At 45.0% G+C, this 11,042-nt stretch overlaps 1 protein-coding gene across 1 annotated transcript; it reads left to right on the top strand.

The window, feature by feature from the left end:
• The first annotated feature begins 8,014 nt into the window (after window positions 1–8,014).
• Window positions 8,015–9,515, top strand: LOC120653630. Its single transcript, XM_039931331.1, has 3 exons — window positions 8,015–8,348; window positions 8,411–8,870; window positions 9,347–9,515. The coding sequence occupies exons 1-3, from the start codon at window positions 8,015–8,017 to the stop codon at window positions 9,513–9,515; spliced, it is 963 nt and encodes a 320-aa protein (XP_039787265.1).
• The last annotated feature ends 1,527 nt before the right edge of the window (window positions 9,516–11,042 follow it).

The raw sequence follows: 11,042 nt of genomic DNA, 5'->3' as shown, positions 1-11,042 counted from the left end.
AACCTATGGGTTTTTTAAACCCGATCCAACATAGAGCAATTGTCATTTTATTTTATAAGATTATAATAAATTTAACATCTCTTTCTTTCAATTCTTATTTTAGTGAACCTTTAAGTGGTGGGTATGGGTGTCGTCGCTTTGCAGTTGTCGTGTTTATATATGCATATGATGGATTTGTGATATTGTATGGTGTTACGATCATTTAATTATAGAGCACGCTATTTATATATTTATTTTCTTTTGTAATTTTTAGTGGACATTGATTTTTTACTCATAATACGCTACAATGATGTTTACGATATTAAACTTATTGATCCTGACAAAAAAAAATGTATAGTAAAGTGTAGACCCACGGGTGACCCGTGGGTACCAGCTAACCCGATGGGTTTGGGTTTGGGAAAAATTCTAAACCCGTCACGGGTATGGGTTTTTTAATGAGTTCAAATATTTTTCATGGGTTTGGGTTTGGGACGGCAAAACCCGACGGGTTTAGACCCGTTGCCATCCCTAATGTCATAATGTCATGGTGCGTCGCTCAGAACCCTAGCCGCCGCTGATCCTCGGAGCACCACTGCCGCACTGGGGACCAGAGCAGAGGAGGCCTGCCGCGTGACGGCGCAGACCCCTGCCGCTTGCGGGCGCAGGCATGCCTGCCGCTGGCGCGCACAGGCCAGCCTACTGCTGGAGCAGGATCTAGCCGCCGACAGGTTTAGACCCGTTGCCATCCCTAATGTCATAATGTCATGGTGCGTCGCTCAAAACCCTAGCCGCTGCTGATCCTCGGAGCACCACTGCCGCACTAGGGACCGGAGCAGAGGAGGCCTGCCGCGTGACGGCGCAGGCCCTGCCGCTTGCGGGTGCAGGCATGCCTGCCGCTGGCGCGCACAGGCCAGCCTACTGCTGGCGCAGGATCTAGCCGCCGCCTCCTGCATGCAACAGCGCGATTTTTTTATTTTTATATTTTTGAATTTCGTTTTTTACAAAAATATATTTTTATTTTCAAAATTTACAGAAATATACCCCGGCCGCCCAGCTACCGGACGACAGGGGCTTTTCTACAAAAAGTTTCGCGGAAAATTTGCGCCCCGGCCCCTGGAGGACCGGTCGCCCGGCAGCGGGGCGGCCGCCTCCCCCTCCGCTATATAAGGGTTTGTCTGCCACCCCACCCCTCATTTGCCTCACTAAAAATCCAGAAAAAAGAAAGAGAGGAGGGAGGAAGAGAGGCGAAGCCCTACCGGATTATCGAGCCGGCGACTGCAGGTAACCAAAATTCTTCTACGCTTTACAAATAGATTATGTTGTAATTATTTTTGTTGACATAGTAGATTAGCAATCAATTTGTGATACAGTACATTAGCAATCTGATTGCGCACTTGTGATTGCCAGAGCTCAACACCATGGCCTCCTCAGGATCCACCTACATTCCACGGAGTAAGGTGAGGGAAACAGTCCCTCAAGGAGTCCAGGTGCCTATGTGCTTTTGCGGATCCTTGTGCAAGCTAATGAAATCCAGGGTTTTGGGGGACGACTTTGACATGAGATTCTTCATGTGCGAGAATTCCGAGTATGATCCGCCCAAGCATTACGGTAAGGATAGAGCAAAGTTACTACAAAAACTATCAGAGATTGCCACTTTCGGATCTGATAATGACTTCTAACATGATTTGGGGAAAGACTCCACCGCCTCTATGCGATTTCGTGCAGTGGTTAGACATCGAGCAATCTCAGCAGAATAAGGACCATGTTGAGCGTCAAGCAAGGTGGGCTGCACAAAGGTGGCAACGAATGCTGCATGAAGAACAGATGGAGGAGAAGCGCAAGAAAGAACAGGAAGAGATTCAGAAGAGGATTGCAGAAGTGGAACGTCAGGAGGCAGAGGAACGTGAAGTTGACAGGGAGAGGAAGCGAGAGAGGGCCCGCCGTGCTAAGGAAGCAGGGCCTGAAGTTATTAGGAAGGGAAAATATCCCCGGTGCACTCAGTAAAGTACCATCATGTAATCCCGGCATTTTATATTTACTAAGGCATGTCAGGTTTAGTCACAACACGAGGTTACCGTGTTGCACATGCCACTATTTTTCATTGTTAAAGTACCTAGTTTACAGCAAAGGTCTCAGCGTTATTTACCATAGTAGTACGAACGCCTTAGGCCTCTGCTTTGTAATCGTAGCATTGTTTACAAAATTATATTGCAAGCCGGGAATTTATGATTTGTAACCTACCTGACCCTTCTATTTTCAGTACACTACATTCAGTGAGCAATCTAATTCAAGCAACCTACATATTTAGAACTGCAACTAAGAAATTTTACTACACAAATACCTTCGTATTATTACATGCTATGATCTGATTCAAATACATATCCATACATAACGAAATGTAATTGTCACATACAGGTGGGAATACATATCCATACATCTGGTTCAAATACATATCGATACATAACGAAATCTAAACACGACCGGCTCCAAAATCCGGAGGCAATCCATCGGTGGGATTCCCAGAAGGTCCAACCTCGGCACCAGCATTATCTTCATGCATTTTAGGGCACTTCTTGTAAGTGTGACCGTCTGCTCCACACAGGTTGCATCGTTTTTTCTTCTTTCCTGCCTCAGACTCATCCATTCCACTATGGATACGAAGTGTCTGCCGTCGACCTACCCCTCTCCTAGCATCTGGATTGGGAATGTACATTGGAGGGATATTTGATATAGTGAATGATCCCAGACTGCCTATGCCATATATCTCATGGCCCCAAGTGTGCACAACGGTTTCTTTTCTGTAATATTCAGAAACAAAAACCCCAGGTTCCAACCCAGATTCTGAACATACCGCAATGACATGGGAGCATAGTAAGTGAAGAAGTTGTGGCTTCTTGCATCTGCAAAACAAACCCCAGGTTCCAACCCAGATTCTGAACATACCGCAATGACATGGGAGTATGGTAAGTGAAGAAGTTGTGGCTTCTTGCATCTGCAAAACACCTTGCCTTCCGGCGTTATCAAGCAATCCTGAACCACCCTTTGTCTGCGGACACCCTGACCTGTCCTGTCCTTGCATAAAACCTCAAACCTTTGATCCTTTGTGCCCATGGAGACCACTCTGTGATATTGAGCCTTTTCAATCTTTTCTTTCATGTATTTAGTGGCCATATTACAAAAAACCACTCGTGGATCATTAAGTAAGACAGCAGCTGTCTGGTACCGCTCTCTGAAGTACCATGTGCATCCGTACATGATGAACTCAACTATGCCAACAAGAGGAAATCCACAAACATGACGCATTATCATATTGTAACACTCTACGTGGTTGGTTGTCTCGATCCCATATCGATACCCACCAGTGTCATATAGAAATGACCACTTCTCCTTAGGTGCATTCTTGATCCACTGTGTGAAAGGTCCGCCACCTGAACGTCTACGGCTGGAGGTTGAGGCCTGTTCCTTTAGCAGCTCGGCGCACATGTTATCTAGCACCTGCCACAAAGCATCGAACTTCCGCTGCTGATTCTGAGTGCACAACCTCTTGAACAAATTCATAAGTTCCTTATTCTTGAAGCGCTCATAAAAGTTTGCACCCATATGCCTTAGGCACCACTTACTCACAATATCTGGCCATATAGGCGGTTGTCCTCGAGTTCCTTCATGTAGTTGCCTTATTGCTGCTAGAAGACCTGCATGCCTGTCACTGATGAGGCAAACATCAGGCCTTGCAGCAACAACGTGAATCTTCACATGTTCGAGGAACCAGTACTAGCTCTCTGTGTTCTCATTCTCAACAAAAGCAAAGGCGATGGGAACCACCTGCTTGTTGCAATAAACTCCAATCGCTGTCAGTATTGTCCCATTATATCTCCCTATCAAGAATGTGCCGTCGATACACAGAACAGGAAGACAATACATAAATGCCCTCACACATGCACCAAGATAGAAGAAAGCACGGAGTAGAAATCCAGGTCCCCCATACAAATTTGGTACAATGTAGGTATCAGTCGCGCTTCCAAGATTTCTCTGCACAATTGCTGACAGCATGTGAGGCAGGTTATCATATGATACCTCATATGTGCCGAACCTCATCTCAAACACTTTTTGTTTCGCCCGCCAAGTCTTTGCATAGCTGATTTTGTATTGAAAACGGTCGTCTATGTCCCTAATTATCAATTTTGTCGAGAATCACCCCATACATCTTCTTGGCCACGAAAGTGGATGTGATGTTACGGTGATTTTGCGCAACAGCAGTTAATCTACATGTATGTGGTGTAACAATTGAATACTCCCAGTGTGTCTTGTACTTGCCCTTGTAGGCATGTACTCGCCATGTACAATCGCCATTGACACACTTTACCTCATATTCTTTGCTGCTAGACTTCACAACTCTGAATTCCTTCCTCAAAGATATAGCCCAAAGCTTCACATCATTCTTCACAGCTTCAATGCTAGGATACTTTGCCCCCTGCACAACCTCATTCTCTCTGTATTCGTACTCATTACCCCTAATATTCTGTATCACTGGATTTCCAAAACCCTTGTCTCGCCATTCACCTAGCAACGAGTAGTCCTCATCGTCTGATGAGTCCCCACATTCTTCCATCATTCGAGCCTCCTGGTCTTCATTCTCTACAGTTTTCACTATTCTAGGTATCCGCTCCCCCTCATCAGCTAAACCTTGCGGCTTAGGTTGAATGACATGCACGTTCTAATCTTCTTTTTCTCCTACCTGATCAGCTATACCTTGCGGCTCAGGTTCTATGACATGCATGTTCTGATCTTCATTTTCTTGTTCCACTGCTTGGTTCATATGAGATGATGTACTTGTTGACCCTTCACGAAAATGAGCTGCCTTTTGCTGAATCTGAATTAGCATTGCAAGAGGCCACCCGCGGTCAAGAGCTGCTTGCATGTAAGTCTGTCATTCTTCGGTATTTGTTATAAGCATCAACTCCCAGAAATCCCCTTCAGTTGCCCAATTCGTCATAGTCTGAATGGTTAGGAAATGGGTCTTTGGATTCACATTGAATATCTCGTGAAGTCATTTGCGTATGGAACCAAAACTCATCTCCAAGGGTTTATCTATTCCGCACTCTCTGCGTTCAAAAGCTGATAGATTTACTCCATACGCATCATGAGAAATATAGTAGTCACCATAATAAATTTGAAAATGAAGCCTGCTCGACATATCTGGTCACACAATAATAATATTAAAATGATTGCTAATATACTGTGTCAATAAAAATAATTATAACATAATCTATTTGTAAAGCGTAGAAGAATTTTGGTTACCTGCAGTCGCCGGCTCGAAAATCCGGCAGGGCTTCGCCTCTCTCCCTCTCTTTTCTTGGTTTCTGGAACTTTAGTGATGCAAATGAGGGGTGGGGGGACCAGCCAACCCTTATAAAAGGGTGAGGGAGCCGGTCACTCTGCTGGCGGGCGGCCACGACCCGCCGCCCCACTGCCGGGTGGCCTGGGGGGCCGGCGCCCCCCTGCCGGGCGACCGGTCCTCCAGGGGCCGGCGCACAAATTTTTCGCGAAATTTTTTGCAGAAAAACCCCTGCCGCCCAGCAGTAGGGTGACCGGTAAATTTCGAAAACGAAAATATATTTTTGTAAAAAACAAAATTAAAAAATAGAAAAATAGAAAAACCGCTGCAAGAGCTAGGTCCTGCGATTGCCATGTCTCCCGATAGTAGTCCCTCCGAAGCTCTAGCTGCGAGCGAACCTCGCCAACAGAACACAGTCCACGCGGCGCGCGACCACGGCTCGCCTATAACAGCCCCAGGGAATCGGCCCGACGAGCTAAGCGGGCTGGGCCACTTTCGCGTGGACTGTAAGCGGTACTGTAGCTTCGTAATACTGTAGCACCAAACGGGCTGGGCTGCGTTGTGGTATGAGTTTGCGGGTTACTGTAGCGAGGGTACTGTTCACGCGAAAAAATGTTGTAGCGCGTCGGGAGCAGCTGGTTAGCGCCACTTTGCTTTCCGATCGCTGAGTGAGCCAACTTAAATACCGAGCCTGAGGAGAGTTGATAACTCCGGTTCGAATTTTTTCGCAAAGCGATGACGAAAGCGCAAGAGAGTTATTTAACAGGTGTGGTCTACTCAACGTGTAGGCTAAATCTTAGCCATTCTCCCGGGCCGGGTCGTTACTCTGGTATCAGAGCCGACTCTCGCGGTTTTGATTTAGTGTCCCGTTAGGGTAAGTTGGCTCCGTTGTTTGACGAGCGTCGAACATCAAATCCTTTAGGGTGGGTGTATGCAACAACCCCAGGGAATCGGCCCGACGAGCTAAGTGGGCTGGGCCACTTTCGTGTGTACTGTAAGCCGGTACTGCAGCGCCGTAATACTGTAGCACCAAATGGGCTGGGCTGCGTTGCGGGCTGAGTTTGCGGGTACCGTAGCGCGGGTACTGTTCACGCGAAAAAAACTCTGTAGCGCGTCGGGAGCAGCTGGTTAGCGCCACCTTGCTTTCTGATCGCTGAGTGAGCCAACTTAAATACCGAGCCTGAGGAGAGTTGATAACTCCGGTTCGAACTTTTTGCGCGAAGCGAGGACGAAAGCGCGAGAGAGTTATTTAACAGGTGTGGTCTACTCAACGTGTAGAGTAGATCTTAGCCGTTCTCCTGGGCCGGGTCGTTACATCGCTGCCCCTGTGGCGCACGGCTAGGGCGCCGCCGGCCCTCTGCCTCCCGCCCGCGACCATGATCGGGCCTCGATTCCTCCCGCAAGCACGCCCACTGGAGCCCTAGATGCCGGCCTCGTTGGAGAGGGCCGTGCCCACGCGGTGGAGATCGCCCCCTCGACGCCTCCTGCGAGCACACCCAGGCCCCTTGACATGCCGGCGATGGAAGCGACGAGCTGGAGGTTGTCCGTTCACGAGGTCGATGAGGACAGGTTGGCATCTACAAACTTGAAAGTTTAAGCAGTGATGTGACCGTGTTGTAATTTTTTGAACTTGTTTTTTTGCTAGGGTTCTGATGTTAACAATTGCAGAAGTCAATGAATTTGCTACCATAGAGCCAATTTGTTTAAGTTCTCCGGATGATAACCAAGATGCAGTTCCAAATAGCCATGAGAATCCTATTCAAATTCCTGCATAGCAGCCTAATCCTAATGTTAGCCCTTGTATCAACCATACTGCTGAGCTAGACGCAGAGCCAGAACTAGAGCCTCAGAGGGAGCCAGACATTTTTAATAATGAGGAGGAGTATGTGGGTGTTGATGATGAGGAAATGTACATGCTAGTACCCCAACCTCCAGATGAGCACACTAAGGCTGCACAAGCTGCTAACGCTCTTCCAGAACCATGTGCTAATGCTGCTGCTGAAAGAGGTGTTCCTCTTGAGGCAGAGATTAATGATGCAGATCCACTGGATGTTAGTATTGTAAATGATCCAGAAAACCCCAAAATTGTGGTGGGAGGGCGGTGGCCCGATATTGTTGCATTCAGGAAGACAATTAGGCATTTTGCTGTGATGACAGACTTTGAATTTGCTGATCTGGTTACTGACAAGACAAAATTTAGAGCAATGTAAAGCAGAGGGATGTCCTTGGTGCATACATGCTTCTAGGATTTTTTATGACAAGACAATAGAGGTAATTATTTTTTCATTGGTGTGATAATTGTTTATTTGTTATAATTGTGGTTTATGCATCTAGTGTCCTATTCAATTTGTTTGTGTAGATTAAAAAGATACCAGCTGAACACAACTGTGCTACCACAAAACTCAGAGTAGGGAAGATGGCCACCCAAGGATGGTGTGCAGATCGGTTGGCAGATTGGCTGAAGAAGAATCCAAAAAAAAAGGTGCAAGTGACTGCAAGGAAAAATTGGAGGGTGACTATGACATTCGGTTGAAATACTCCAAGGCATGGTTAGGTATGAAGGTAGCATTAGAGCAGATCCATGGTAAATATGAGGAGAGTTTTCGGTTGTTGTTTAATTGGGTTGCTCAAATTGAGAAAGTATCGCCAGGTAGCTGTGTACATATAGAGTTGGAGAGGATTGGCGACAAAAATAGGTTCATGGGGATTTTTGTTGCTCTTCGACCATGTGTTGATGGATTCTTGGCTGGTTGCATACTTTTTATTGGGATAGATGCTTCCTGTTTGACTGGTAAATACAAGGGTCAGTTAGCTTCAGCTACTGGTGTGGATGGACGCAATTGGTTGTACCACATAGCTTATGGAATTTTCGAGTCAGAAACTGAAGATAGCTGGAAATGGTTCATGGAGCAGTTTCATATGTCTATAGAAGATGTTCCCAATCTGGTTATTAGTACAGATGCTTGTAAAGGACAAGAGACTGCAGTGGGGGCTATCTTCCCACAAGCTGAAAATAGAGAGTGCATGGGCACTTGTACCAGAATTTTATGAAGCACTATTATGGTGATGTGTTCACTGCTCACTTGTACCCTGCAGCTAGAAGCTACACACAAGGGATGTTTCAGTGGCACATGAAGAAAAATTTTGAGTTTGCTCCCGCTGCAATTGAATACCTTGAACAGCACCACAATAGGATCTGGTACAGGTGCAGATTTTCAGAAAACAGCAAGTGTGACTACTTGAAAAATAATGTTTCAGAGAGCTTCAATTCACAAATAAGAAAGTTCAAAGGTTTGCTACTGCATGAATTAGTTGATAGAATAAGTGACCTCATCATGGAGAAGAGATACACTAAGAAAATGCTTGCTAGGCAGTGGACAGATGGAATACTTCCAAATGTAAAGAAGGAGCTGAACTTGATCACTCATAACCTCAAAGTGGTCAAGGTAGTTACTAGTAATGTTGATATTGCTGAAGTAACCATCTTGGATGATTGGAACAATCAGAGAAGGCACACAGTTGACTTGCACAACCGTAAGTGCTCGTGTGCACAACCGTAAGTGCTCGTGCAGGGAGTGGCAGGTTACAGGGAAACCCTGCAAACATGCCTTGGCATGGATCCAGTCCAATAGAGGGTTGAAAATTGATGATTTTGTTGATGATTTTTACTCAGTAACTAGGTTCAAGACAGCCTATATGGACAGAATTGAACCTCTCCTAGATAGGACACAATGGCCTATTGTGGAACTTGGATTCAAAGTGTTTCCACCATTGCTTAGCAGAGGAGCAGGAAGACCAAAGGTTCAAAGTTACAGAGGTTGTTTGGAGAAAAATGCTTCCAAAAAAGAGGTCAGATATAAGAGATGTCGAGGTACTGGCCACTTTGAAAAAACTTGCAAACTGGCCGAGATTGGAGAAGATGGTGAGAGAGCTCCACCAAGGAACAAGGCTAACAAAAGGTATGTTTCTGTGCACTAAATCAAAGTTGTTATGATTCACTTTGGAACATGTAAATTTACTTTTCAAATGTAGCAAACAAGCTGAATTAGGTGATGAAGCTGAAGCTGGTCCCTCCCAAACCAAGAAACAAAAAGTTCAGAGGAAGAAGAAGACACCCAAGAAGAAGAAGGCTAAGAAGGCTGCAGCTGACCCACCTACTACTGTTGTTAGTAGCATTAGGAGACTAGTCTTTCAAGACTAGAGGTTGCCTAAACTGTGATGTGGCCTAAACTATGATGTGCCATGCTTTTGTGATCTGCTATGCTTTTGTGATGTGCCATACTTTTATGATGTGGCCTTAACTTGTGAACCTGGTTCGAATTTGTGAACTTGTGAACCCTAGATGAATTATCTGTCATATATATAAGTGTGCTACCACAATTGTGAAATTGTCTATCATATATATGTGTGCTTTCATATACCAATTCTGGAGATATGCTGTCAAAATTTTGAGCATAATCACTTAAGTTTGTTACTGAATATTGAATGTCAATCAATTAAGTGTTGTGAACTATGCTTATTGTAGTATTGTAAATTGTGATTACTTACTGCTGTCAATTTGAGAGCATATCACTAATGAAACCAAAGAAGAAAAATTATCTGAAAGTTTTTGTTTGGATGCATACACTTATACTAAAGCAACATTAATAAATTGAGGCAATTTCTATATTCAGATTCCCAAATTAACACAATAATCACAGCCTCAAATTGGCAAAGACATTTAATCATCTTAATCAATTCACATCAATTTACAATTTTATTCTTTTACATGTATCCATGATACGTGTACTCCTACTAGCTTTTGCATGCGGGCGGCAGGGCAGGCGACCGCAGGGCCTAGCTCTTGCATGCGGGAGGCGCTGGCGCGCCGGCAGGGTCCTGCGCCTGCGGCAGGCGCCTGCGCCAGCGGCAGGGGCGGGCCTGCGCCCGCACGCGGCAGGCAGACAAGCGGCAGGCCTCCTCTGCTCCGGTCCCCGGTGCGGCAGTAGGTACTCCGAGGATCGCCGGCGGCTGGGGTTCTGAGCGACGCGGCGTATTGGAGCAGGGCGAGTACGGCAGAGAGAGGGGCAAATAGGTCCATGGCTGTGTTTAGATGCGAAAAAGTTGCGAAAAGTTAAACTGAAAAGTACTGTAGCATTTTCGTTTATATGTGGTAAATATTGTCATAACATGGACTAACTAGGCTCAAAAGATTCATCTCGCAATGTACATCCAAACTGTGTAATAAGTTATTTTGTTTACCCACATTTAGTGTTCCATACATGCATCATTTACTATATTTAATGTTTTAATGTGATTTCGATGTGACGGAAAGTTTGGAAACTTTGGAGGAACTAAACACAGCCCATACATGAAAATACCAAACTCATATACGCTGCGTGTGAGTCCAAAGTAGAGAAAGTTGTATTCTAGTAGCATATTTCCAATATAGAGAATTGTAATGGTATATCTCCAACCTTGAGAAATTGCAATGGTACCAATCCAATTAACCTTTTTTGTTTTTATAAGAAAAAAAGAAAAGAAAAGAGGTATTCCAAATGGTCATCTCATTTGTATACCATATAAAGGCCTTGTTTAGATTCAAAGTTCAAAACTCCAAAAGATTTGTAAATCGCCTGCATGATGTATTAAATATAGTAGGAAAAAATCGCATTACACAAATGGACTGTAAATGGCAAGACGAATCTAATGAACCTAATTTGGTCGTGATTAGACATTAAATTGCTAC

The sequence above is a fragment of the Panicum virgatum genome, chromosome 1N (assembly GCF_016808335.1).
Source record: "Panicum virgatum strain AP13 chromosome 1N, P.virgatum_v5, whole genome shotgun sequence".
Classification (NCBI taxonomy): Eukaryota; Viridiplantae; Streptophyta; class Magnoliopsida; order Poales; family Poaceae; genus Panicum; species Panicum virgatum.
The sequence above is the reverse complement of the archived record's forward strand: the minus strand, read 5'-3'. Positions and strand labels throughout refer to the sequence as shown.

Coding starts and splice junctions, on each gene's coding strand:
- LOC120653630 (XM_039931331.1), top strand. CDS start 8,015: ATGGGGATTTTTGTTGCTCTTCGACCATGTGTTGATGGATTCTTGGCT. Junction 8,349..8,410: donor TAGAGAGTGCATGGGCACTT/GTACCAGAATTT, acceptor TGTACCCTGCAG/CTAGAAGCTACACACAAGGG. Junction 8,871..9,346: donor AAGTGCTCGTGTGCACAACC/GTAAGTGCTCGT, acceptor TTTCAAATGTAG/CAAACAAGCTGAATTAGGTG.